We start from the raw sequence: 27086 nt of genomic DNA, 5'->3' as shown, positions 1-27086 counted from the left end.
TTGTAAAGCAACACATTTAGAATATTTAGACCCAAAAACAAAATCATGTGAACAAGAAGTACAACAAATTGTTCACCTTCAAAGTGTTGCTAACCAATTACCTGATACATTCACAGATACTAAGAGAGTTACAAAATCACATATACTAGCAGCAAATACTCCAGCTTGAATAGAAAAAAATCCTGATGAAAAGGCAAAAAGTGATGAAATTGTTGTGCAAAGAAAGCGTGGAATGCCACTTAGTTCAAAAGATTTAAATCCAAGAAAATTGAGAAAACTAGAAGGTGCACAAAATAATATTCAAAATGAAAATGAAAATAAAGGAGAAAATCAAGACATCTCCGATAATGAAAAGGATGAAAATTATGAAATCTCAATGAATTATATTTTCTCCAAGAAAAAACGGAATCGAAAAAGGATCATTCCAAATGAATCCTTTGCTTATTTCGTAGCTATTGAAATAATAAATGATGAAAATGATCTTGAGCCAATATCGATAAATGAATGCAGAAAAAGACCTGATTGGCCAAGATGGAAACAAGCAATTGAGGCAGATTTAAAATCATTAGAAAAAAGGGAAGTTTTTGGGCAAATTTTATAAACTCCAAACGGCATAAAACCCGTAGGCTTCAAATGGGTATTTGTAAGAAAAAGAAATGAGAAAAATGAAATTGTCAGATACAAGGCAAGACTTGTAGCTCAAGGTTTTACTCAAATGCCAGGAATTGATTATGAAGAAACATATTCCCAGTAGTTGATGCAACCACACTCAGATTTCTGGTAAGTTTAACAGTTTCTCAAAGCCTACACATGAGATTGATGGATGTCGTAACTGCGTATTTATATGGGTGACTCGACACAGACATCTATATGAAGGTCCCTGAAGGACTAAACTTACCAATAAAGATTGTACGTAGAGAGATGTTTTCTATAAAATTAAAGAAATCATTGTATGGATTAAAGCAATCTGGGCGAATGTGGTATAATCGTTTGAGTGAATACATTGTGAAAGCAGGATTCAAAAACGACCAAATTAGCCCATGTGTATTCATCAAAAGATCTCAATTCGGTTTGGTAATAATTGCTGTGTATGTAGATGACTTAAATCTGATTGGAACCCCAATAGAAATTGAGATAACAGCTAAATATTTGATGAGAGAATTTGAGATGAAGTTTTAGGAAAAACTAAATTCTGTCTTGGTCTACAAATTGAACATTTGAAAAGTGGAATATTTGTCCATCAGAGCAATTATACTGAGAAAGTTTTGAAACGATTTTTCATGGACAAGGCTCATCCACTAAGTTCCCCAATGGTGGTACGATCACTAAATATAAAAGATGACCCATTCCGCCCACAAGAAGAAGACGAAGAAATTTTAGGCCCGGAAGTGCCATACTTGAGTGCCATTGGTGCTTTAATGTACTTAGCAAATAATACAAGACCTGATATAGCATTTTCTGTAAATTTATTAGCTAGGTATAGCAATGCACCAACAGAAAGACATTGGAATGGAATAAAACATCTATTTAGACTATAGACCTTGGATTATTTTTCCAATCAGGAAATGATGCCATACTCACTGGATATGCTGATGCAGGGTATCTATCTGATCCACATACGGCCAAGTCACAAACTGGATATGTATTTACATATGCAGGAACCGTAATATCTTGGAAATCAACAAAACAAACTCTAACGGCTACATCCTCAAATCATGCAGAACTGATAGCTTTATATGAAGCCAGCCGAGAGTGTGTATGGTTGAGATCTATGATCGGCCAACTCCAAAAAGATTGTGGCTTAAACGATACAACTAGGGCACCAACTACAATTTATGAAGATAATGATGCATGTATCAACCAAGTCAGAGAAGGAGACATCAGGGGAGACAAAACAAAACACTTGTCACCAAAATTATTCTTCGCACATGATCTGCAGAAAGATAAAAAGATAAAAGTCCAAGAAATTCAATCATGTGAAAACCCCGCTGATTTATTCACAAAGTCACTCCTGTCAAAGCAATTCAAGTATTTGGTACGCAAGATTGGAATGTGCCGTTTTCGAGACATATGTTAACTTCAGGGGGGAATATGTTCACTGTACTCTTTTTTCCTTTAATCAGTTTTTTTATCCAACTGGGTTTTTTTTCTGATAAAGGTTTTTAATAAGACAGTTTTAGGGTTATGAATGTCATAATCAAATTTTCACATATATGTAATGCATTTAAGGGGGAGTGTTGTGATTGATGGAACAATACATTGAATGCATTGGATTGTGGGATTCTATCTTTTTCAAAAGTAACATATTTGTCTCTTTTGATCATCTTGCACTATATATATGTGCAAGATCTTGAATACTGATACATATAATGAAATAGAAGAAAATTGATATAAGTTTATCTCTTATACTACTTTTCTCCATACCTTTTAACAAATCTATCTTTTTAGATTATGATAGGCTTTTATTTTAAAAATGCATTAAAAACAAACTGGGCATTAGAGTTCTTTGCTCACTAAAAACTCATGCTAGCTGTGGGGTTCGAACCCACGCGCACTTGTGTGCAGCAGATCTTAAGTCTGCCCCCTTAACCACTCGGGCAAACCAGCTATTGCTATTCAAAAAGTAAACTTTTATTATATATATCAAATAAATCTTTAAATAAAAAAAGAAACATCTAGAACGCACGCTTAAACTTACAGGTTCTTGGAAATTCTAGAACAATCTCCATTTCCGATACTATTCCATTAGAAAGTTGAAACCCTAAAATCAATTATCCTCAAACTTGAATTGTAGAGAGAGAAAGAAGCTCGAATCATTCAACAATGGCGGAACATTTGGCATCGATATTCGGTACAGAAAAGGATAGAGTTAATTGTCCTTTCTACTTCAAGATCGGAGCATGCAGACATGGCGATCGTTGCTCGCGGCTTCACACTAAGCCTAGCATTAGCCCTACTCTTTTGCTTTCCAACATGTACCAACGACCTGATATGATTACTCCTGGCGTCGATGCTCAGGGTAATCCTATTGATCCTCGTAAGATTCAAGAACACTTTGAGGTACTAATTTGATTCTAAATTTAGTTTTTATAAAATTGTAAGTGTTAGTTTTTAACATCTAATTCTGCAACTGATACAGTTTTTATTTGATTCTGGTTCATTTAAATTTTTCATTGTTGTGTTTATCATTTTACGCAATTTTATTTGTCATTTGGATATTTAATTGATTCAAGAACATTTTGAGGTATTAAATTTGATTTGCCGATTGGATATTTAATTGATTTAAGAACGTGTCGTGGAACTAATATTGATTCTAAATTAAGTTTATATTGATTAATTACATTTGTAAGTGTATTTTAACGTCTAAGGCTTCAATCTCTTGATTGTTATTTGTTCCTAATTCATGTACATTTTTCTTGTTTTGTTTGTAATTCCTAAATTTGTTAGTTATTAGGATAATTTATTGTTTGAAGTTTATGTTTTGTTGTGTAATGTCTTAAGGCTAAAATGGTTACTGCGGTAATCTCGTTTTTGCTTTTGCTTTTGCTTTGATTGCTACGTCAGTGTTACCTAAGTCTGCACAAAATTAGCCCAAGTGACTTATAATTAACATGTTTCAGCTGGCCGTTCACTTGGGATTAGTGAAATGGGTTATATGGTGCTAGATTAGCTTTGATGAGCGTTGTGAGCTGATGTTGAGGAATCTTCTCACAGTTGTTCTGGATTGTGGATGTGGGGGTGTCAATATTCTAGCTTAAGAAGATGATTTGAATTTTGACTCCTTGCTCTCATTTTCCGGTGATGAGTCCAATGCTCATCGTTGGCCGATAGGTAGGTGCTTGGTGGAAATAATGTTCCATGGTTAGCTAATTGGGTCAGTAAAAGTGCTTCTGAGACTGAAATTATGTATCAATTGGCTTGCGAGAAATATCATTCATTATTTATTGCAAATTGGAATGTATCATGTTCCAAATGTAATAGTACCTTAGGGTAGTTTGTGGTTTATAATAGCGTGCTGTGAATTTTTTTGGTACTTAATTGACTTCATTGTTTATATACATGATAACATGATGGGCATTCATGTACATATCTGTTATATATGTAATACATCTTTGTTTAAGTTTATTTTTGGTTGCATATATGTTTATTAGACTCTTTATAATGCTTATAGGATGTATGTTCGGAAACCATCTTCTTGCATGTTACAATGTTGTTTTTGTAAAAAAAAATTTCGTCCTAGTTAAGTTTCTCATTGTATTATAGTGTCTACTCTGTCTAGGGTTTTCCTTTGTCAATAACTTCGCAAAGGATTCTGTTGTTGGATACTGTCCATTACTTTGTCCTGAATTTTTTGTTTTGTTTTTTGTGATGGGGTCTTTTAGGACTTTTATGAGGATTTATTTGAGGAACTCAACAAATATGGAGAAATTGAGTCTCTGAACATTTGTGACAACTTGGCGGACCACATGGTGAGTATTGCTTGGGACTTTCACACCCCATAGAACCTTACTTTGAGATTAGTGAATCTAGGTTGTCCTTGCCACTCTTATCATCCAAACCCTGGCAGGTGGGAAATGTCTATGTTCAATTCAGAGAAGAAGAGCAAGCTTCTAATGCACTCCGTAATTTAAGTGGAAGGTTCTATGCTGGTAATATGTTTTCTTCTAAGATGGTGAATTCTTAATTTAGGAAGATTAATTTTGGTGTTCTCCCCAATGTATAATTCAAACGCTATTTTCTTGCAATTTGTTATGTAGGCCGTCCTATCATTGTGGATTTCTCTCCAGTTACAGATTTTCGTGAAGCCACGTGCAGACAGTATGAAGAGAACACTTGCAATCGTGGTGGATATTGTAACTTCATGCATCTTAAGAAAATTAGCAGGTATGCTCAATGGTGTTCTATTAAGACCCTTCCTTATATATATATATATATATATATATATATATATATATATATATATATATATATTCAGATATCGTTATAACACATGTCAAATTGTAACTTCACATAATCAGGGAATTGAAGCGTCATTTGTTCGGAAGGTATAGGAGAAGACGCAGCAGAAGTAGAAGCAGAAGCCCATACAGGCATAGAAGCTATGACTATGATGACCGCCACCATGGGCACAGTAGTCACAGCAGCAGAAGACATGATGAGAGGGAGATGTATTATGAAAGCCGTAGCAAGAGACATAGAAGCACTAGTCCTCACCGGCGAGGAAAGAGCAGAAGTCCTGGTAGGAGGGACAGGAGCCCTGTCAGGGAAGGAAGTGAAGAAAGACGTGCAAAGATTGAGCAGTGGAATAGAGAAAAGGAAGAAGCTGAACGTTCGACAAAGATCGAGGCTAGCAATGGAAACAATGACAACCACCATTATGATAAGGCTGCTCAGAATGAAGAGAATCATGGTCTCCAACAACCAGTAGATCAACATCAGGAGGAATTTGGTTATTAATCAGCTAACAGCATGGTTCGTTTTTTACTTTGTCTCTACTGGTGTGGCTAGTAAAAAGTTTACGTATTGGCATAAGCCATAAGACTTATAAATTTCTCTTACAGCCCATTTTCCGATGTGCAGGTGTGCAGGTTCACACTTATGCCATATGGAATTTGATGTGTTTCCCTTTTTTATGAACAAGCATCTTCATTCTTCCATATTGCATTTTTCATGTTTTACCTCTATATGATGTTCAAAATGTTGTTTTTCACCCTTCCTGGTTTGAATTATAGAACCATCAATTTTTGCTTTGAAGCTCAAGAAAATCTGAAGCCAACTTAATTTGTCCTTCATTTCTTTTGTCCGGTTTTGTGACACCTGTCTTGAGATCTGGATTTTATCGCTAATCTCCCCTGTGTGTTTTCATGTTGTCTCCTAAGATGACGATGTATGCTCTACTTGTGGCTTTTCTGTAATTGCTTTCTTGCTTTCCTGATGTATTTGAAAATTCAATTTATATGGACATCTTCTAGGACTAGGAGCAGGAGTATCAAGTAAGTGGACTAGCAATCAAGCCTGACCTGAAATGATTTTGTTTTTCCATTGGAAAAATTAATATTAATATTCCAAAATTTTATCTATCTTCTCAAAATAAACCATAATATTGGTTAACTCAAAATTCCATACTGTTGAGCTAACTTATTCTTGATAATGCATAGTTTTGTTTTTCGTTTGAAAAACACAATTTTTTAATACAATTTTTTTAGTAAAAACACTGTCTAGTCTAGATTTTTGAAAGAAAGCTACTACAATTGTATGGGTTTTTTATGAGTTAACCAATAAATGTGTATTTTGAGACGATGGCCAAACGTTTGGATTATTAATATCAATTTTTTTATTCATGTTTATGGCATCCGGAGTTTCACTTTGGTCAAATCTTAATATTACCTCATAATTTTGAGGAAAATAAAAAGATTGTGTGGATTTTATGTTTTCTTTCTGCCTTTATCATGGGCACTGAGATAGTCTCAAGGATTCAGTTGTTGCATAATGTTATCCAAAGAGTCTTGCATGATTATGTAGTCAGGGCTGACCGAGGCACAGCACTTCCAGAATAGTAACAGCAGTTTCTCACACATGACCATCTATTCGGTTTCATTTACTTTGCGCACTTTTCTGAACTATTTCGTTAATTCCTGGGTGATGATCTTACAGACAATTGTGAGTTTTGCAGGTGCAGATTACCCTGCTCAGGAACAAACATCAATTATATTCTCAGCTTACGGTGGCATTTGTGTGTACAGGTATCTATTTTGGCAATCGGAGGGTTGCGTTTGCAGGTTGCAGGTTTACGTGATGTTTTGACAATGGAGAAGTCTCAGTGCACCCATTGTGAACCTTTAGTTGTAGAAGTATGTTTCGTTAGAGTTGGATCTAAACCTGTAGGGGATTTAGATGGTGAATTATATTTTTATACTTCTTCGTGTTGCTGGAAAAACATATTGTTGACTGAACTATGTTATGTTGTGTTCATTATCAGACGATATTCAGATTATGATTCATTACTATGCTTACCTCTTACGGTTTTATGACGCTGTTTGCGAACGCTCTCTGTTTCGGTATTGTTAGGGAAGTACATGATAGGAAGAGATATTTCTTTAATGATGAATTTTCCCTTGCTTGAGTCATGAAGTGAGGTTAGATGAAAATTAATTTTCAATAACACAAAAACTTGTATGTAGCTGTCTCGCGCGTGTGACAAAAAAATTTGTATAGCTTTAAAATACCTATTTCAAGACTTAAAAAGCTAAATCTAATATTTAAAACTCCTATTTCAAGCCTCAATCTCCATAGGATTAATTTAATTTTTTAATTATCGACTTTAATTCTTAAAAGACTTATTTCACTACTTAAAATATCAATTTTAACTCTTAAAACCACTATAATTCCTAGTTTTCTCCTACTGTAAAATTTCCACATTAAGACTTAGAATATATTTGAATAATATTTGTCAATTTTAAAACTTAAAATGTCTATCTCAAGGTCTTAAATTTTCATTTTAAGCTTTAAAATAATAACTTTAAAATTATAGGCTAGATTTGTGAGTGATTGCACTTATAAGATCATCTCACGACGAAATTTATCAATTGTATGAATTTATTTCGTTTTCTAAGTACGTTACTTGATTATACTTTTAAATGTAAAGGTTTAGATAAGTTTATACAAGATTTCTAGCTTAGGCATTTTGCGAAAATTTGTTAAGTACTCCTTGAGTGGCGAGATACAATAGAGCTGTCAAAAAACCATAGGATTGAAAGTTTAATTGATTTTGAATTGGATTATTTTTGGGTTGGGACTTGTCTAAGTGTGGGTCAACTCAATGGGTTAAATATTTTATTTCAAAGAAACTATTTTCTTAAATTAAAGGTTTAATAAACTTATTTTAAGACGTGAAACTAAAAATGGTAAAGAAAGATAGTGATTTTTGACTAAAAATGATAACATGAAACTAAAAACGTGTCTATCAAGTTAGGATTTTGGTTGGATTTCAGATTGGATAAAATTTTAACATATCTAGATGCATCCAAAGAGTCTATTGGCTAGAGAGACTTTTCAAGGAAAGCAAAATAAGATAGACAAAACAATACAAAAGAATAATGAAAGATAAGTATAACAAGAAATATAAACAATCAAAAAGCAAGAACACTAAACACAAACGCATATACAACGTAGAATTTAACTCAATTAATCATAAATTTATCATTTTATAATTGTTATAAGATAGTTGAAACAACAATTAATGGAAAATTTAAACAATTTTTTTTAACCTAGTTGTTAGGGTTGCTTAAAATTTGGTCAAAATTGCAAACCAAAACATATTAAACCCTAATTTAAGTGTTTGTCTGAATTACAATCTAAATAGTCTAATCTAATTCGGTTTTTTCTTCTAAAATTATCAGTTTGGTCTCGATTTTGAAATTTTTAGACCAGACTGAAAACCGTAATATTGTGACCATAATAATAATGGCATATGCTAGTAAGCCCAACTACTAAACTAACTAAATAAGCCCATGAAAATGGAAATTGTGAAAAGAAAAGTTGAAAATCCTACTGAATAGTGAATACTGACATTAACCCACAATCTTCTATCTTCAACTCAATTGAAGTGGCGCCCCTCTCTTCTAACCTTTTCAATTTTCTTTTATCGATTCTCAAGTTCTAATTTTCAAGATGAATTTAAGTGTAGAATCTCTCTTAAAGTATTTTTTCAGTTCATATTTGTTGTTTTACAAATGTTTGTTGATTTTTTTTATTGATTTATTTGAGTTTTGTTCTGTGCTTTTGTTAGGGTTCTACTTGATTTTTCTATTTTTTTTTTTTTTTAGATGAATCATGTAATGAGTTCATAGTATTTTTTATTTTCAAATTTTAGTAGAATTCTCAGATTTTTTAGTTTGTGTTAGATTTTTGGAATTTATGTTTATAATTGTGATGTAGTAGTGTTTATGTATTAGCATGAGAATGTGATATGTTCCTTAAAAGAAATTGTGTTGATTTGTTCCATAAAAGAATCCTTAAATTTTTATTAATGATAACTGATGAGATATTTTTATGTACATTGTGGTAAGTGTTAAAAGCAAAAAAACCGTAGAGATGAGATCAACCAAACTATTTTAGAACTGTCTGGTTGTCCAATCTGATGTTATAATTGATCTGATTTAGTTTAAAACATTTCAAACCGAAATTTCTAATCTAGTCTAATATTTGTGTCAAATCAGATCAGACCCGACTCCATGCACCCCAAATCATTAATATTTAAAGATCAAAATAAAAGATAACAAATGAACTATAAAAAAAATTTGGAGACTATGTACCAACCCCTTATTTGAAATTATCTCACTATAAAATGGGTCTATACGTAAGGTTCAGAGTAAAAAAATATTGAAAAACAACGAAAACTCAATCCTCACTTATACAGGTAGCGATTTTATTTTTAAAAAGTAGTTTAGACTAACCCAATTAAAATCGTCTAATGATGAGATGTCCTTAATAGAAAATAAGTGTTTAAGAAGACTATTTAATGAAATACAAATTTAATGTAATAAAAACGTAAATCAAATGAAAAAACTTCTATGTTAAAAAAATCTATATTAAGAAAACTTTTAGATTAAGAATGTTAAAAAAAATCTAAATGTTCACCAAGTTATTAGAATGTAGAAGGCCATCAAGCCCTCATTTGAAAGTTCTAGAGGTGTTAAAAATCCGTCAATTCAATATTTATCCGACTTCTCAATAAATCAAAATTATGTAAAAAATTAATATGAACACAAAGACCTAATCCAAAGTCGATCTAATAACCCAAATGAAAACATCAAGGAAAATATTGACCAAATAATAGAAGTTTCTAAGGGGCCTCTTTATCTTAGATGATCTCAACCATCTAACCAGTTCAATAAACACCACAAAAAATGATCTAAAATTACAAAGTATATTGTCACTTAAGCCATGATTAAGACCGACATACTCTTTCTCTTCTAATCAATTGGCAGTCTGGGAAATTAATTTTTCTCGAACTATAGTCACGCAAGATCTTAATTTTGAGTTTTAATTCCGCTAACTCAAATTTTTACCTAATTTTAAAAGAGATAATATCGAAAAAGCATAAACTCAATCTGCGTTAATAGCAAAGTATGCATCGGCTAAGAATATAAGGGCAAAACTTGAGAATATATGAGCGCCAAAACATCATTTCCGACTGAATATTTCCATATCAGTATTTTCTGTAGGAACCAAATAGCATTTGATATAAAGTTCTATCTAGGCAACATTCTCCCGAAGTATACTCAATCCTCTAAGAAAAAGAAAAAACGAAAAATTCGAGACATGATAGAAGGCTAACAAAATTCGAGACTAAGCTCCTCACCTCCCTTCATGCTACAATCATCAAATCAGTCAAGACTGTAAACAATTTACTTGCCACCATGCTTTGCCTTATTGTGAGATTGCAGAGCAGCGTCTGAATTAAAGCTCCTATACCAGGAAACAGGTGATACGAGACATGTCAATTGGGTTTTACGAATTAGCAAAACTAAATGCATACAATGTTATCGACCTACTTTTTGCAAGGACCACAAGAAGTTTGTCCAGACTTGGGGGATTTGTCGCTGCCAGGAGTCTTTCCGCCTTTCTTTGATGGGTGAGGAGTTGCTATGTGCACGCTGCCCTTCTTTCCATCTGCAAATAAACATATTATGAAATTGGATAAGAAAATGGCATGGTAACTACAACCTTCAACCACCTAACTCATAAAATATTCCATGTGAATGCATAATTTAAACAGAACATTGATCATCATTTTCATATATACTGCTCATAGTTTCTATGATCGGGATCCAATTAGGGTTCCATACCATACCCTTATCAAAAGGGATAAGGAGGCCGAGAATGACCTTCAATTGAAAACAAATCATAACTTGAAGCAACAAAATTTACCTGTTTTCTGGGGAGTAGCAAGTTTAGCCTTCTTGGACTCAGGTGTCTTAGCTTCAGCATTAGGTCTTTTCTTCCCAGATTCAGCCTAAGATCACAAAAGAACATTAGTTAGCCAAAGCTTTTAATATTCAACTCCAAACAACAAATACCATCAAGTTCAATTTCAATGTCACCTTTGCGGGTTTCTCATCCTCTGACTCGTCGTCATCATCATCGTCGTCGTCATCATCCTCACTGTCATCACTGATGCCCATCAAATCCTGCCAAAGCGTAGCACAAAAACTCAACAAGGGAAAGCTTGAATCACAAAACAACATAAGTGTGCAACTCCAATTATGATACAACAAAGGTTATTTCCAATTGAACCATGGTAGCAAAGGTCATGTACAACTTTACATAAATAAAATGAGCAGGATAAATAATAAATAATTTAGCAAAATCCTAATCAAAGCAAATTGACTGTTGGTGTTCAAATCTGCTAGCATATATAAATAATCAACTACCTCATCAGAATCACCATCCTCATCACTATCATCTTCATCGTCATCACTATCATCCTCAGAGTCATCTTTCTCTTCTGGCTTGGGCTTAACTTCTTTTGCTGGCTTTGCGGCAACCTTGGGCTTGGCAGCCTCAGGAAGTTTACCTACGAGAACCAAATGTTGGTTGCAGCTTTTGAGAATACGAAACTTAAAAAATTGACATGATTATCAAATATAGCATCATATACCATTTTCTTTCTGCAAAACAGGGACTTCTTCGTCATCAGATGAGTCTGAGAAGATTTCAGTAGAACCAGCAAAGAAGAGTCAAGGAATTCCCAATATTTCAGTTTAAGAGAAAATATGACAAAATAAGACATACTAGTCATCACTATCAGTCATCTAAGTATGACTAAGGAATCATAGTAATTTCAGCAAGAATATTGTACAACAAATAATTATTTATCAAGATATATAATTGCAATAAATAAAACCATATTGACAAAATGATAAAAGCAAAAGCTAAAAACAGCTATAACAAGGATATTCATCATCTTCCATAGCAGTTTGATATCCCATAAGATGAACACTTCCATGTTTCCAATTGTGAGAAATCTCAAAGTCCTCATCAAAAACCAAATCAAAAGTTAACTGAGGGGTAGTCTGGCTTAGCATTCCAAGCACTAGCTTCTGCTCTCCAACTTTAACATGAATAGTAACAGTCTCCTTATCCTTCTTCACCTCACCTAGAGTAGCCTGAAGACACCACAATCAGTACAACTAACAAAATCTTCAATCATCCACTAATACGTATTGCTAAACTCTATAATTTTAGACTCAATTACCTGAGAAAGGTGAATAACTTGACCCTCTTCAAGGGCTACCTGGGTAGGCTGTTTCGACTTCACGTCAACACCTGTACAAAACAAGAACAGACAAGATAGGAACATAATTAACTCAAAATTTGTACATCAAATTGAACATACATAATGTTTACTAAAATGTCTTACATAATACATGAACATGTTATATAAATACAATTACATTTAGGCAAAAAGGGAAGTCCTATTCCTATATCAATATCCCAACAATCTTTTAATTATATATCAGTTAAGGTATTAGCATAAGAATAACTCGTAAGCATGTTAACACCCAAGATTTCCAATTTCAGACATTTGTATTTAATTGGGTCATAGGCTGATCCAGTTGGCTCCTAGGCCCATATTTTAATAAAAACTAAAAGTTTAGATGGAGATCACAATGCAAATATGTTATGCTCTCAATAAACCAACTACACTACCAAACTTCTTTAAATATAAGTGTATATAATAATTAATAATTCTCAACAAAATGTTGAACTTATATATAAGCACATTTAATGAATCACAAATTACAAACAAACTCACACATTGGTAATTTTTATTGAGAATAATAATGTATTTTGTAGTATTGTTAATGATCTTATTACTCAGTCATTTTTTTCAAGAATTGATGAAATATTATTTTATATATATATATAAATATTTATGATTTTTTTAAAAAATTATTGAATTATTTTTGTAGGGATTGTGCTCTCACAGAATTTCAGTATCGGATCCGCCATTGATTAGGGTTAACAGAAGAAAAATCTTCTGCAAATATTTTGACATAAGAGAAATCTTTTTATTATGAAATTTATCCATGGAAGTTTAAATACAAATGAAACCAATAGGAAAAAAAATCAGAAGCAGGAACTATACAAACAATTGAGAAGAACAACGAATATAAAAGCAATTAAATAACAAAGAATTAGAAATCAAATTCAGACGATACAAAAACAACAAAATGAAAAAAAAACAAAATAATTAATAGAGAAATCGACTCAGAATAACATAAAGAACGAAATAGGGAAAAAGCATACCCCAAAATTGCATGTTTGCCATTGAAGAAGGATGAAGAAGCACTAGGGTTTAAAGGGTTTAGAGCAAATTTATAGATCATTTGCGGGCCTGCGGCCGCCTAAACCTTTGATTAAATTTCCCTCAACCCTACTAGGGTTTTTTTTTTTTTTTTTTTAATATTTGGATTTAATTTTTGAGTATTCTTATGTTTTGTCTTATATATCTTTTTCATTATTGTCGAGTTAATGAAACATAGAAACAAGCCTTATTATTATCCTTTTAATTTTCTCATTTTTTTGATTTGTATAAAATATATACATGTTGGAGATTGCAAAAGTAAATAAAGGTAGTCACGATAATAAATTTAAAAATAAAAATAGATTAAAATATATGAAACAACTAAAAATAAAAACGGTGCAAAATCCATAGGTACAGAGAGTATTAAATAAATTTCAATTTCGCAACTTTAGATGTAAAGTATACACATATTGGGTTAGCCTGTGGGTCACAAAAGCATGGTTTGAGATGAAGTCTATCACGACACAACTCAATATACTTTGCACAAAAACACTGAACGATCTGCCACAAATTTCGAGTATGTTCTTTTTATCTTTATTATATTTTGCTATTATAATTTTAATTTTTGATGTTATTGATATTGATTAATGAATTATTTTTCCTAATTATTTTTTTCTTCTTATTTAGGATTTTTCATGTTGAATTATGACACATATTCTTAAATACGAATTCAAACTTAATATTTTATTCAGCTAGTCTTGGACGAGACTGCCTCATAATGAGACCGTCAATTTAGGTCGGCCCAATTCACGCGTATAACAACCTGGGTATTTTTTTCATTTTATGGGCATTTTTCAATTTTTATCTTAAAATGTATCAATTTTGACCTTAAAGTTATTATTTTTCAAAATTGATAAATGTCTAGAAAATTAAAATGTTATTACACGCGCGTAAAAATGGGCCGGCCCACGCTTCGTCTTAACTTGCGACAGTCTCATCATTTAGTTTTAATTGTTCAAAAATTCAAAATGGATTTAATTTAAACTAATTATTGTAAATTATTGATATTTGTAAATAAAGAGTATTATTTTAAATAGTGATCAATCTGTAAATTTAGAATAAAAAATAAAAAATTATCATTTTAGTACTAGGCATGGATTTACAACACAGCACCACATGTTGGGAAAGATTGAAAAAAATAAGATAAATAAACAATTTAATTCCGAATATAAGATTCGAGAAAACTTATGTCCCAAAATAAGCTTCCGTACATCCAAGCCTAGCCTCGGGTAAGTCGCTGTTAGTAACAGCGAATTAAGAGAAAAAAAAAAAATTAAAAGGCCCTAAGTCGCTGTTACTAACAGCGACTTAAGGAGTTGACCAGTCAACCCCTTAAGTCGCTGTTACTAATAGCGACTTATAAAAAAATATATATACATATTTTTTTTTTAAATTTTATTTTAATAGTACTGAACTTGAAGTAACTGTATTTTTTTGTTTTTAGAGCAGCTTGTTTTTTAACCTTCAAACAATTATTTAATAGCAGATGAACTAACTATATAAACTTGTTATTGTTTGATTAATCTTCCGATGTGGGATTATTTTCTGGAACACATCAAAATAAATGAAACCAAAAATTAGCTCATGAATAGAGCACCGACGTGGGACTAAGTTATTGAAGAGGAAGACATCCACCATTGAAGAAGACCACTATTTGTTCTCCCTCACGCTTAATCTACTCTCCCTTTCACTGATTAATTCCTACCAGTATAGGTTGCAATAGATGCACTTTCCATGGAGGCGTACACTTCACCTAGAAATATGGTTTTTTTCATTGATTAATCTCTCATCTGAATTCTGTTATCTGGTTGAATGATTTTTTCATTGTAACCCATAGAAATATGGTTTGTTGTTTGTTAACCTGTACCTTTTTAACATTTCCAAGTTTCAATTGTTGGTTATCAGTTCAAGGTCAAGCTGCAGAGTACATGAGAAAGAAGACTTTGAACCTTAAACAATCTTTATTTTCTGAAGAAGCAGAGAGTACAGCAAGCATGTGCTTCAGAGATGGGATCAAACAGCAGAACATACGTAACTTGTTACGTCTCAAATATCAGTAGCAAATTTTCTGAGACTCCAAACTTCAGTTGATGTTTGTCAGGTTCTACCAACTTCTCTTATACTTACACTTTATGTATGGTTGTGGATTTAAAGACTGGTATAGACATTAGATGCTTTAAATTTTGTTTATATGATCTGGAGTAGGAAGCCTTATTATCCTATTCTGGTTTGAAAACAGAAATGGTGAACACTCGAGTTTGTCTTGCTGATAAACATTCTCATATAACCACTTTCCATTTCCAAAGGAGTCATAGGTTCAAAAAACTTCTTTCATGTTTAACAACCATGTACTTGTCGTTGCTTTTACAGAATTTATTTATTATGCCATTGTTGCAGTTTCTGTTTGTGTAGGATATTTTTCATTGGGAACCTATTGGTGAACTTTGGTTGAGCAGTTGGTCTGTTCAGATTTGCAGACCTTCAACATTCAAACTTTCCATTGGTTTCAGGTTTGTTGTAAGTGCTTGTTACTTGTATTCAAGTTACATTATTTAGAATATATGATAATGCAATTTTCAAGAATTTCCACTTCACCCTAGTGCATTTGGTGTGTGCATTGGACATCTATGGATTGTTCTTCTCTTATGTAGTGATAAATGTTTGTTTTACCTTAGCTTATAGTCTTGTTCTGTGAACAAAGAATAACTTTACTTTACAAGGTTCTAACTTCTAAACCTGGTTTTTCGTTTTCGTAACTTTCCAGAGCATAGGAGGTGAAAAACGGAGACTTGAAAATTCTTGTCATTTTTCCCTTTTGATGTAAGACCAAGCATTTTGTTAGAGTGATTAGTCATCAGTGAAAGGGAGAGTAGATTAAGCGTGAGGGAGAACAAATAGTGGTCTTCTTCAATGGTGGATGTCTTCGTCTTCAGTAACTCAGTCCCACATCGGTGCTCTATTCGTGAGCTAATTTTTGGTTTCATTTATTTTGATGTGTTCCAGAAAACAGTCCCACATCGGAAGATTTATCAAACAATAACAAATTTATATAGTTAGTTCATCTACTATTAATTAATTGTTTGAAAGGAGCTGCTTCAAAAATATTAAATTATAGCTACTTCAAGTTCAATACTATTAAAATTTTAAAAAAAAAAATTTTTTTTTAAACAGCGACTTAAGGGGTTGACTGGTCCACTCCTTAAGTCGCTGTTAGTAACAGCGACTTAGGGCCTTTTAATTTTTTTTTTTTTCTCTTAATTCGCTGTTACTAACAGCGACTTACCCGAGGCTAGGCTTGGATGTACGGAAGCTTATTTTGGGACATAAGTTTTCTCGAATCTTATATTCGGAATTAAATTGTTTATTTATCTTATTTTTTTCAATCTTTCACATGTTGGCATGTTGGGGCATTGGGCTATGCAATACGTACAATTTAGTTTTCATGGCGCAACTCAGCCCAAAATGAATTTATTTGAAAATGTCTTAGTAAATAATGGTAATTTGTAAAGTTAACAAATTAATTTTATGGTTTTATGTGGTAGAATTTAATAGAATGAGAGTTTTATGATTTTAATTTATCTTTTTTTTATTTTTTATTTTAATATTATTTTTTTGTCTTTTTATGATTATTTATAAATTACGATAAATGATTAAAAATTATTGCTTTATATGTTGCTCATTTAGGTCCGATAAATAAGGTACTATTTGCTTCCACCTTAATTTTGAGTTAAAGTTGGTGGGGTGATATAATTGTGGACTTGGGATTAGAATTATTGTTTGCTCACTAATTTTAAATCACAAATTTTTGTATTAAACAGTTTCATTGTAAGACGTGCTATATACATAGATTGAATAGTTTAATTAATACAAATTATTAGCATGATGGACACTTTATTTTGAAATCGTCTTATTGAAAGACGGTCTCTCACACGAATACCTAATTTAAAATTGGTTCCATTATTCCTTCATTGAAGAGTAACATCATAAAATTGTATTTATATAGAGAAATTAAAAACAGTTGAATTAGATCATAACTCATAAGTTTTGCATGCTTCATCAATTTTCCCTTGAAATATTGCAAATCTCTCCAAGTGCCAAAGCGCCTTCTGCTACTCTTTGCTTTGTCTCTCCACTGATAGAATTAGAATTGAAACATGTTCATTCCTATTATATTAATAAGATTCCGACGGATGTTTTTCCACCTAACATGTCACTAATAATGTTTGTTTTAAAGGAAGCTTTGTATCGATTCACCTTTGATGGTTAAAATAGAAGTGTTGGGGTTTATGCGTGTCTCAATTCGGAATTATCATAGATCGGGTAAATTTGATACGGACCCAATTAACTAATTTTTAATAAATCCATATTTGGACCCCTACGGAATGAAAATTTTAGACTTTGATGTAAACTCGTCAAATTTGATAAATGGGTTTTAAAAGAGTATTGAATAATTGATTTTTGTAGGTTTTAGTAGTACTAAAAAGGATATATAGGTTGTATATAAATCTGAATTGAGTCGAAATATGTATAGAAATATGTTTACAACGAATTGAGCCCAGACTCGGACTCAAATTCATTTATTTTTTTGGGAACGAACCTGAATCCAAATTCATTAAGTCTAAAAAATTAGACTCAAACCTTAAAAGTAGAACATGTCCAATAGACCCTACACTTGATTCGGCCTCACTTTCCTAATAAGCCTCAACTCTATGTGATATGTGGCCTCAACTATGCACCACGAGGCCTCTTCATAATTAGCGTTGTTTATTCAGCTTTAGTATATGATATAAAAATCTTTATTGAAACTCCCATAATATGTTATATACTTTAACATAGTATTTTTATGACAAGATTTCATTTCTCAAAGAGTAATTTCCTTTTAATACTTTCTTTAATACTTGCAATTTTCATGACATAAAAAATTACTCTCAATCAAGTTACAAATAATAAACTGTGTATCTGGCACATCTTCATATTCAGAGTATATTCAAAAAATCAAAACAACCATTCATTTCTAATTTTTTAGTCTATCTATACCTGTACAATTATACTACTTCTAGACTATGCAATTTTTTAAATCCTTCAAAACAAAAATACAACTAAAAATAAAATTTAAATTACAAGCAAAAATATTGATAATGGTTTTCTTGAACCGAAGAAAAGAATCTTGCAAGTAGTTGTTCTTTCAGAGTCCAAAATTCAGAGAATTATAGGTCGATATAATTGCTGAAATTCTTTTTACATTTTTACCAAATGAATTTTTTGTTTGGATTTTAAAATAAGAAATTCATGAACTTAAGCCAAGGTGGTAATGGAGAACCAAGCTTTGTAACCTTTTCTGCCTGTGTCGAACAAGACGAAGCTTCTTCAACCTCCTTATTCCACTTGCACAAAAAGAAGTTTCTAGAACCTAACTCTGCTATCTTTTCATCTCTATCCAAACCTGAAACAGTTCATCTCAATTTCATTAGCATCAATCAACTCCACTAAAACAACTTGATAACAATCCATGAACAAAATTGAATAGAAAATGTTATATGGAGAAAAGAGACCCATAGCAACTTACAAGTTATTTGGTTGCTATTACAATAAGAGTGTTTTTGAAGTTATGAGTAATTTCCTTTTCGAAAATTGTCAATAAAATGTAAACTACTAATTACATACATAAGATTATGTACTCCAATTTCTGGACATGATTAAATCGCAATCAACTCCACTAACAAATAATTTATGACCAACTAAAATAATCAGTCCAAACAACGAATAATTTTTCCAACTATGATTCGATCCCAAATCATTACGAAACAGTTTTTTTTTTAAATGAAACAGAGGAGGTAGGAAATTACTTTCGAGGCTAAATTGTGAGTAATGAAGACTGAAATCCTCCAAATTAGTGCAAGATAAAAAAGGTCGACGACCTTCTTTAGCATACTGTTTAATAGCAGCAATAATCAAATCCTTAACAGTTAAATCAGGACTAATAAGAACTTGAACTGTACCAACACTTCCTTGAATCGTCACATTCACCAACACTTTCGTTAACCTTTTCGACTTAAATTCCTCCATTGACGGAGAAACTACACCGTTTCTCATTCCCGTCTTTAAATCCGGTACCGTTTTAGGTCGTCGGAGTTTCTCCATTGTCGGAGATAATCCCGATTTTCCATTGAAAGAGTTCGATCTCTCGTAGAACCTAGGGTTTCGATTCATCACAGGGGAAGACATATAAACCAATTGATTGAGGATTATCACAGAAGGAAGTCAGTGAGATTGATTAAGAGTGATGATTTTGAAGGAAGAAAGTAAGAGAAGAAGAACATGCAAGAGTTTAGAGGATTGGAGAAGGGAAGAGGGGTTTTTATATGAGGATGACCGGATGAGAGAGCATTTTATGGTGTTTTTATTTTTTTTTTTAATTTTTATTTGATGTTCATAGAGAGTTAATACTATACACATAATAAAAAATTATAAAAAATATATAATAAAAAAGTATATATAAAGACGAATCTAACGAGACCCCACATGAATATATTTTATCATTTAAATGACTAAATATGTGTCAAAAGTATTAATTAAATTTCTCTTTCCTTAACGTTGAATATTTCAAATGAAAAAACATTAGAGAACGGAGGGAGTAAATAAGACGTGATTACATTCGACATTATTGGTGAAACTTTCAAAGGATATGAACATATGATTGGTTAATTTTATTTGTTTTATTCTCATGAGCTATACTTTATCTGTTCTCTTTTATTTTTGCATTAAAGATAAATTTTACTCCTATTATTTTTTAAAAATTGGAAATAAATAAAGAGAGAGAATAAACTTTGTAGATTAAAAAAGAAAGTTAAATGTATGGATGAAATATAAAAAATATAGTGAACTATTATAGTAAATTAATGCAAATTAAGTGGGACGAATTAAAATAAAAAATATTACAAAATTTAATAAGACGAGGGAGTAGGGCCAGGGGTATTGGGATTTAGATCATAGTTTTTTTTATAAAAAATATGGATGAGTCATAAATCTAAATGATGGATTTAGATTTTTTTTATAATGAAATTGAATTAAAATTTTGTAAAGTAAGGTTTCACTTGTACCGAGTGTAAATATTAAAGAATGTAAATGTAAGTCAAAGTGAAAAAATAAAGTTAGTTAGATAAAAAATTAAAGGAATTTAATTGTAATTTGCTAGAGAGGTAGAAAAATTGGTTATAAAGTAATATAAAATTGATAAAATAGCAATTGGTACATTCCTCTAAATAAGGAAAATCATTCTTATTTTTTGTTCATCTTTTTAGTTTTTTTACCTGTTGGGATGATTTATCCCACATTGACAAATTGAGAATGGTGTGCACACTTTATAAGTTATTGGAGTCCTTCTTTCCATTGCCATATGGTTTTGGGATGATATATATCTCCTTGACATATGCTGACATTCACACTAAGTCCAACCTAATTTAACATGGTATCAGAACCGATAGTTCGATCAAAAACTAAAAATGGTAGGTTTGAAAAAAATGTCGACAAATTGAACATGGTGTGCACACTTTATAAGTTATTGTAATCATTCTTCCCATTGCCATATGGTTTTGAATAAGTTAAGCCTAATTTAACATTACCATTCTACTTTTTTCATAATTATTTCAATTACTTTGCTTGCACATTTATTTGTCTTTATTTTATAAGTTTGATTTTTTACCCCTTAAATATTTATACTCAATCAAAGTGAGCCCTAAAAGTTAATTAGTTTGTAAAAAACATGTGACGATTACAAGCATTATAGGCATATAAACATTAGAAAAAAAATATTAAAATGAGATAGCTAAGGTTAAATATATTAAAAATGTAAAATAAATAGAAATGTTATGAATAAACAAATAGAATCGACTAAAATAAAAAAAAATAAAAACATCAAATAAAATAAAATAAAAATAATTCCTAATAAATAACCATAATTTATAAATCACCACAAAAAGACAAAAATAATAATAAAATAAATAAAATTTAAAAAATAAATTAAAATCACAAAACTCTCACTGTATTAAATCTTACTACATAAAGATAATTTATTAACTTTATAAATTACCGTTATTAAGTAAAGATCTTTTGAAATAAAGTAAAAGATTGAATCAATGCAATTATTGTTGATCATCAAAATCAATGGTGATAACTAAAACATAGGATTAGGAAGACAATAAAAAGATCCCTTCAGTTCAAATAACCAAAAACGACAATAGATGCGGCGGTCTCGATTTTCATGCTGACGTGTGCGGGACACAACAAAAGCTGTCCATACAGATTTTGTTATAGAAATATCTGGATGTCCACATGGACGGTAGATATGACTCATCCAGATTCCTCGTGCCGACGTAACCATTAGTCTCTAATGTATTGGGATTATTAGTAGTTGGGGGGGATCTATTGTCGTTCAATAATTTAACTAACAACTTTCAACTGATGTGGAGTATGAAATTATATATCAAAAGATACTAATAAATATCGTGATTAAATTAGTTGGAATTTTACTATATTGACTTTAAACTAAGTCTTATTAAGCATAAATTTTCTTTTAAAATCTAGAAAGAATGCTTACATATTCGCATTTTAATCAATATTTTTTAATATTTATCAACATTATTTCATTTATTTTAGATCCTCCTCTAAATAATTTTTACCAAACTAATATTAATTTTTTTGGATTATAGGGAATCCAAGGGAAAGGGCGGATTATACGTGAGATTTGGTCTTATGATCTTGTATGGAAAATATGATAATAGTAGGGTGACGGATTTATAGCCGTTTTAATTGATAGCTTTCAACTTATGTATGAAATTTTATATTAAAAGATAATAGTTAAGTTTGTATGAGTTTTAATATGTTGACAGTATTGACTTCGGTTCAAGGCTTATCAAGCATTAAGAATTTTTAAAATCTAGAAAGAATACTTACATATTTGTATCTTAATCAACATTTTTTTAAATAATTATTGACATCATTTGATGTTTTTAGAAATTAAAAAATACTAGCTTTTTTATTTTTTGAATTATAGAGAGGCCGAAAGAAAAGGCGAACTAGGTGAGATTTAATCTTATAATTTTATATGGGAAATTATGAAATTTACTTTAATTAAAGTAAGACTCACTTTCTAACTAGTACTAATTGACAAGTTTTAATTGTAGTACACAAATTGTGGTATAAGGTGGTCTAATTGTGAAAAACACCCCTGCATTGAATACATAGATTATATAGTTGGATTAACACAAATTATGAAATATATAAGAGTATTTTTTATTTAAAAATCAATTTAGTTAGAGACAATCTCTTACAATATTTATCTTTAAAACAACTTTTTTGGGTATTTGCGCACAAATCAAGAAAAATGAAAAAAAGTTACAATCCTAGTGGGATATATATATATATATATATATATATATATATATATATATATATATATATATATAGGGTATTGTCAATTAGTAGAAAAAATATAAATTTTAATATAAGAGAAAATAATAGGTTTAATAGGATAATGAGCCAAAATCATGTGAGACATGCCAAAATGATATATGAATTAAAATGAGGGAAATTGAGAGGTCAATATTGGAAAAAGCTCATACCTTGAAATAAATAAATATAAAGCAACAAAGAAGTATATATTTTGATTGATTACTTAACGTTTATTTTATTTTAAGGGTATTTGGCAAAATAATTTGTTGGATAATTTTAGTTTATGTCGAGTCAAATATATAGTTGGATGGTCAAACTAATATAATGCAAATGTTTTGGTATATTAGTTAGTGGAAACAACTCGTCATGAATCATCTAATTTACAATAAATTGTTTCCACCAGTGTATTCAAATTAGTTAGTCAAAGCTATTGATAAAATAAGCTGATCAAATCAGCCATTTTAATCATCTATCAATTATTTGCCAAATAACTTATTTTTTGGTTTTGGGGGAAATTCACTTACATGTGAGACCCAATAAGAGTAACAGGGAAAATCAAACTCAAAATTGCTTAATAGAGAAAATGAAGGATAATTTTATTGTGCATCATCTAAACTCATATAAATAACAAATTTTTTTATTGAGATTGAGAAGTTTATCTCAAATAACAAAATCACAAGATTAAAAAAGTATTACATAAAATAAAATCTAAAACTTTTTGTAAATAGATTATATCTCAGTAAAACGACTTTAAAATAGAATTTAGTTTTTTATAATTTATATTTAACATATATAAAAGATGTATCATGTGGTAAGACTGCCTCATACAGTAATTTCTAACCTATAATAATCATAATAATAATAATAATAATTAATGAATACTCCATCTTGTCAAATACTCTACTTAATTCGAAAAGGGAGTTTCATACTCCCCGCATGCTTTTCCGATTGTGGTCTTAAAGGGGAAGCAAAAGCCAACCATACATTTCACGGCCCGCCAAGATTTCTATAGTCCCATCTATGGATTTTATTATTAAACAAATTGTTTCAAAAGACGGACTATATATAGATTAAATTGCTCAATTAATTTAAATTAAAAAGAAAAAAGAAAAATGTAAACTTTATGTTTTGAGGCTATCTCTATGAGAGACGGTCTCTCACAAGAATAATTGTTATTATTATCATTATTAGAGTTATTCTTCTAAGAGACTCTCTCTCTGTAAGACGATGTCAAATGAGAAATTCATATACAACTAATTTTTAATACTGAATTATTAATCTACGTATAAGGCACGTTTCACAGTGAGACCATCTCATATAAGAATTTGCCTCCTTCTTCTTCTTATTATTATTATTATTATTATTATTAATATTATTATTATTATTATTATTATTATTATTATTATTCAATAGTTATATTGTTTATATACATTTTCTAATAATTTATAACATGTGTGGTCAGAGTTAAAAATCTCTTCATTACTTAAAGTAATGAAAGAGTCTATTATCCAATCTTATAGTTAGAGAATAGGCCAAAGACACATATATACAACCTTCTATTAAATGGTTGGTTCGTCATTTAGCGTTTTGATTTGTTGTTCGTCTTATTTTTCTTATTGCATATCTTATCGGGTCCTCTAAGTTAAATCTATCCATGTCAACGACATAATAATCATCAAGAGAAACAATTTAGTAGTTAGATACCATCCTTCTGTCTTACTCATTTTGTTTTACTTTTCAATTTAGTCTGACTCAAAAATTTGTCTACTTTCTGTATTTTGATATAACACCATCATTTTTACTCTATGTATTCCCTCTTATTTTTAAATATCTTACTATTTTGACTTATTATACCCAATTTTTTAATCTTCGTGTTCAAACTGAATAGGGTTAAATGACTGAAACAAAGCAGTATAATATATGCACCAGACTCAAAGTATGACTTATAAGTTATGACTAATGACGACTTAGATGCTTAGAGCTATAAGTTCTTACATTGGACGAGTCAAATAACTAACTTTGATGAGGTGACATTATGATTATGTAGTTTACTAAACTTTCAAAAATACCTAGCTATAACAATACGTAATTAATTAATTTAATAACTCATTTGATTCCATACGATTAAGGCTTAATCAAGTAATTAACAAATTTAATAATAGTAATCTTGACAAAAATATAGCCATTAGTGTATGAATCACCGACTTAATCCCTAAATTACGTAAGATAATTGGTATACCTAGACGTCACAAGCAAATATATACCTTAAATCAATCATGGTATAACTCACTAACTTATCCTTAATTAAAGACCAACCAAATGAAAATAACATCCAAACATGTCATCTTATCATGTTATGGGTTGTTGCTAGTTGGAGTGTTCAAAGTGACTATCAATTTACTCTTTGATGTTTACCATTTTTAGGACAATGCCACATGAAGTGTTCATTAGGTAGATGTATATATATTGAGTTGATTTGGACAGGTGAAAATATATTTAGATTGTTTGAACATGTGAAGAGAAAAACTGTCGATGTACACAAGAATGGTGAAAAGCCTTATAATAGAGGGTAAAAAATGTTGAGGTAGACCCAAAAGAATATGGTAGGCAAATAAAAATCAAGTTGCATGAGATGCACCTGTATTTAGAGGCGTCAAATCCTAGTTTTTCTCATACACCCTTAGTGTCATTCACCTCTCGTTTTAATTGAAATTTACTTGACTGCATGCATTCCTCATGTCCTCTCTTTGTATAAGATTTGGCATTTTACGTATAAGGATTAGGCATATACCTCATTATTTTTAAGAATCGATATTATCAACCATAAGAATTATAAAGAGACAATCTTAATAACTAATGACTTAACCTGATAGTTGTAATTATATACTCTATCACATCTCATCACGCAACACACAAGCTTTTTCGATTAGAAGTGCAAAATATATCACATACATTCCTCATACCTTATACTAAATATTCATCTTGAACATTTAAAAATTGAATAAGATTTGAATCATAACCTTACGATTTACTGACTTTTAATACTATAACAAAATATAATAACAGCATAAAAAAATGACAAGATTTTTAAAGCTTTATACAAACAATATAATAATAATAATAATAATAATAATAATAATAATAATAATAATAATGTTTATTGAACAATTAATTGATAAGAAAAATCTGAACAATAGTTAATCTATCCATAATGATCTTATTTGTGGTTTTACTTAGTTACTTTACTTTGTTTTTGGGTCTAAAGAGAGTCAAAGAGATGGTGATGTAGAAATTATTGCTTGAAGTTGAGGCTGAAAATGAATCCTCACCACCAATCACTGAATTGATTCTAAGAAGTTGGCAACTTGGCAATAATCAAGAAGAACAAAAAAACAACTAATATTTGGCAAGACATAAAATGCTCACAATCATAGTTCATGATCTATTCATCCCAAAATAAAAACTTCTATATAAATTCTCCATAAAAAAGATTGAAATAGTATTTTCACCCTATTTTTATAATAAAAATAATCTACAATAATGAAGGAAGCAAGAAATAAAACAAATATAAAAATTGAAGGAGACAAATGTAAGTATATATTACCAAGAAATTTCTCTTTGAATCCTTGCTTGATTGTCTACATTATGAATTATAAATAGAGCTGTTTAAAATTGCTTGATTAACCGAAATTAAGTATGACTCAACTCAATTCTCAAAAATCCGCATATAAAAATTAAATCAGATTGTCAAAATACTAACATATAAACAACAATTAAAATTAACATAATCTGAGATATTATACCCGAAACCTGTCTACCCGTCAGAGTTGCAATAACAAGTGTTGGCTCATTCCACATTCAAGGAAAACATGCATAATGCATGTAAATTGTAATGTTAATATTATTATTATATTTGGTATGTTGATGGAAGGGTGATGAGAGATAAGTAGAACAAACTAACCCATCAATTTCATGAATTGACAACATTTATAGGAATTTGGTTAAATCTGTAATTCCTAATAGATTTCTTTGCAACAACAACCACATGTTATTAGGAACTTATCTGATTCAGTTTTTCTTCTTAAATTCATATTAATTTTTTTGTTGACAATAACATAATAATTATGTAGCCAATTCCGAATACTCACCAACCATGTGACAAATGGATGATTAGCATCTAAAGCTGGGTTGAGTGCTAATTAGCACAAGTTCTTGTGTGAAATCTTACTGTGAGATATTTCTCGTTTTGAGGTCATCTCACCAA

At 30.7% G+C, this 27086-nt stretch overlaps 3 protein-coding genes, 1 long non-coding RNA gene and 1 other non-coding gene across 7 annotated transcripts; 2 read left to right on the top strand and 3 right to left on the bottom strand.

Moving 5' to 3' along the window:
- Nucleotides 1–2524: 2524 nt before the first annotated feature.
- On the bottom strand, nucleotides 2525–2607 carry TRNAL-UAA (transfer RNA leucine (anticodon UAA)). The gene has a single exon. It is a non-coding gene; the product is annotated as a tRNA-Leu (tRNA).
- A 79-nt stretch (nucleotides 2608–2686) lies between these two features.
- Nucleotides 2687–7013, top strand: LOC130806306 (splicing factor U2af small subunit B-like). 3 transcript variants are annotated; one of them, XM_057671324.1, is made up of 6 exons: nucleotides 2687–3060; nucleotides 4383–4469; nucleotides 4568–4649; nucleotides 4758–4884; nucleotides 5019–5472; nucleotides 6744–7013. In XM_057671324.1, exons 1-5 carry the CDS (start codon nucleotides 2824–2826, stop codon nucleotides 5455–5457), a joined length of 972 nt encoding a protein of 323 aa, XP_057527307.1. In that variant the 5' UTR covers nucleotides 2687–2823; the 3' UTR covers nucleotides 5458–5472; nucleotides 6744–7013. The 3 variants fall into 3 exon arrangements, with proteins under 3 accessions (XP_057527307.1, XP_057527306.1, XP_057527304.1); XM_057671323.1 differs by having other exon boundaries at nucleotides 5581–7013; XM_057671321.1 differs by having other exon boundaries at nucleotides 5019–7013.
- Nucleotides 7014–10167: 3154 nt separating this feature from the next.
- LOC130806740 (histone deacetylase HDT1-like) lies at nucleotides 10168–13476 on the bottom strand. Its single transcript, XM_057671936.1, has 9 exons — nucleotides 13315–13476; nucleotides 12260–12330; nucleotides 11962–12170; nucleotides 11663–11721; nucleotides 11436–11578; nucleotides 11106–11192; nucleotides 10933–11017; nucleotides 10557–10674; nucleotides 10168–10470 (listed from the first exon to the last, which is right to left on the bottom strand). Exons 1-9 carry the CDS (start codon nucleotides 13334–13336, stop codon nucleotides 10410–10412), a joined length of 855 nt encoding a protein of 284 aa, XP_057527919.1. The 5' UTR covers nucleotides 13337–13476; the 3' UTR covers nucleotides 10168–10409.
- Nucleotides 13477–15084: 1608 nt separating this feature from the next.
- LOC130806788 (uncharacterized) lies at nucleotides 15085–17291 on the top strand. The gene is made up of 3 exons (XR_009040373.1): nucleotides 15085–15136; nucleotides 15278–15687; nucleotides 15770–17291. It is a non-coding gene; the product is annotated as an uncharacterized LOC130806788 (long non-coding RNA).
- Nucleotides 17292–18229: 938 nt separating this feature from the next.
- Nucleotides 18230–19812, bottom strand: LOC130806787 (uncharacterized). The gene is made up of 2 exons (XM_057671988.1): nucleotides 19219–19812; nucleotides 18230–18815 (listed from the first exon to the last, which is right to left on the bottom strand). The coding sequence occupies exons 1-2, from the start codon at nucleotides 19595–19597 to the stop codon at nucleotides 18646–18648; spliced, it is 549 nt and encodes a 182-aa protein (XP_057527971.1). The 5' UTR covers nucleotides 19598–19812; the 3' UTR covers nucleotides 18230–18645.
- Nucleotides 19813–27086: the final 7274 nt, after the last annotated feature.

Source organism: Amaranthus tricolor, chromosome 2, assembly GCF_026212465.1.
Source record: "Amaranthus tricolor cultivar Red isolate AtriRed21 chromosome 2, ASM2621246v1, whole genome shotgun sequence".
Taxonomy (NCBI): Eukaryota; Viridiplantae; Streptophyta; class Magnoliopsida; order Caryophyllales; family Amaranthaceae; genus Amaranthus; species Amaranthus tricolor.
The sequence above is the reverse complement of the archived record's forward strand: the minus strand, read 5'-3'. Positions and strand labels throughout refer to the sequence as shown.

Coding starts and splice junctions, on each gene's coding strand:
- LOC130806740 (XM_057671936.1), bottom strand. CDS start 13,336: ATGGCAAACATGCAATTTTGGG. Junction 11,722..11,961: donor ACTGCTATGGAAGATGATGA/ATATCCTTGTTA, acceptor TGCTGGTTCTAC/TGAAATCTTCTCAGACTCAT. Junction 11,193..11,435: donor AGGATGGTGATTCTGATGAG/GTAGTTGATTAT, acceptor ACGCTTTGGCAG/GATTTGATGGGCATCAGTGA.
- LOC130806787 (XM_057671988.1), bottom strand. CDS start 19,597: ATGTCTTCCCCTGTGATGAATCGAAACCCTAGGTTCTACGAGAGATCG. Junction 18,816..19,218: donor CTCACAATTTAGCCTCGAAA/GTAATTTCCTAC, acceptor GAACTGTTTCAG/GTTTGGATAGAGATGAAAAG.
- LOC130806306 (XM_057671324.1), top strand. CDS start 2,824: ATGGCGGAACATTTGGCATCGATATTCGGTACAGAAAAGGATAGAGTT. Junction 3,061..4,382: donor AGATTCAAGAACACTTTGAG/GTACTAATTTGA, acceptor GGGGTCTTTTAG/GACTTTTATGAGGATTTATT. Junction 4,885..5,018: donor CATCTTAAGAAAATTAGCAG/GTATGCTCAATG, acceptor TCACATAATCAG/GGAATTGAAGCGTCATTTGT.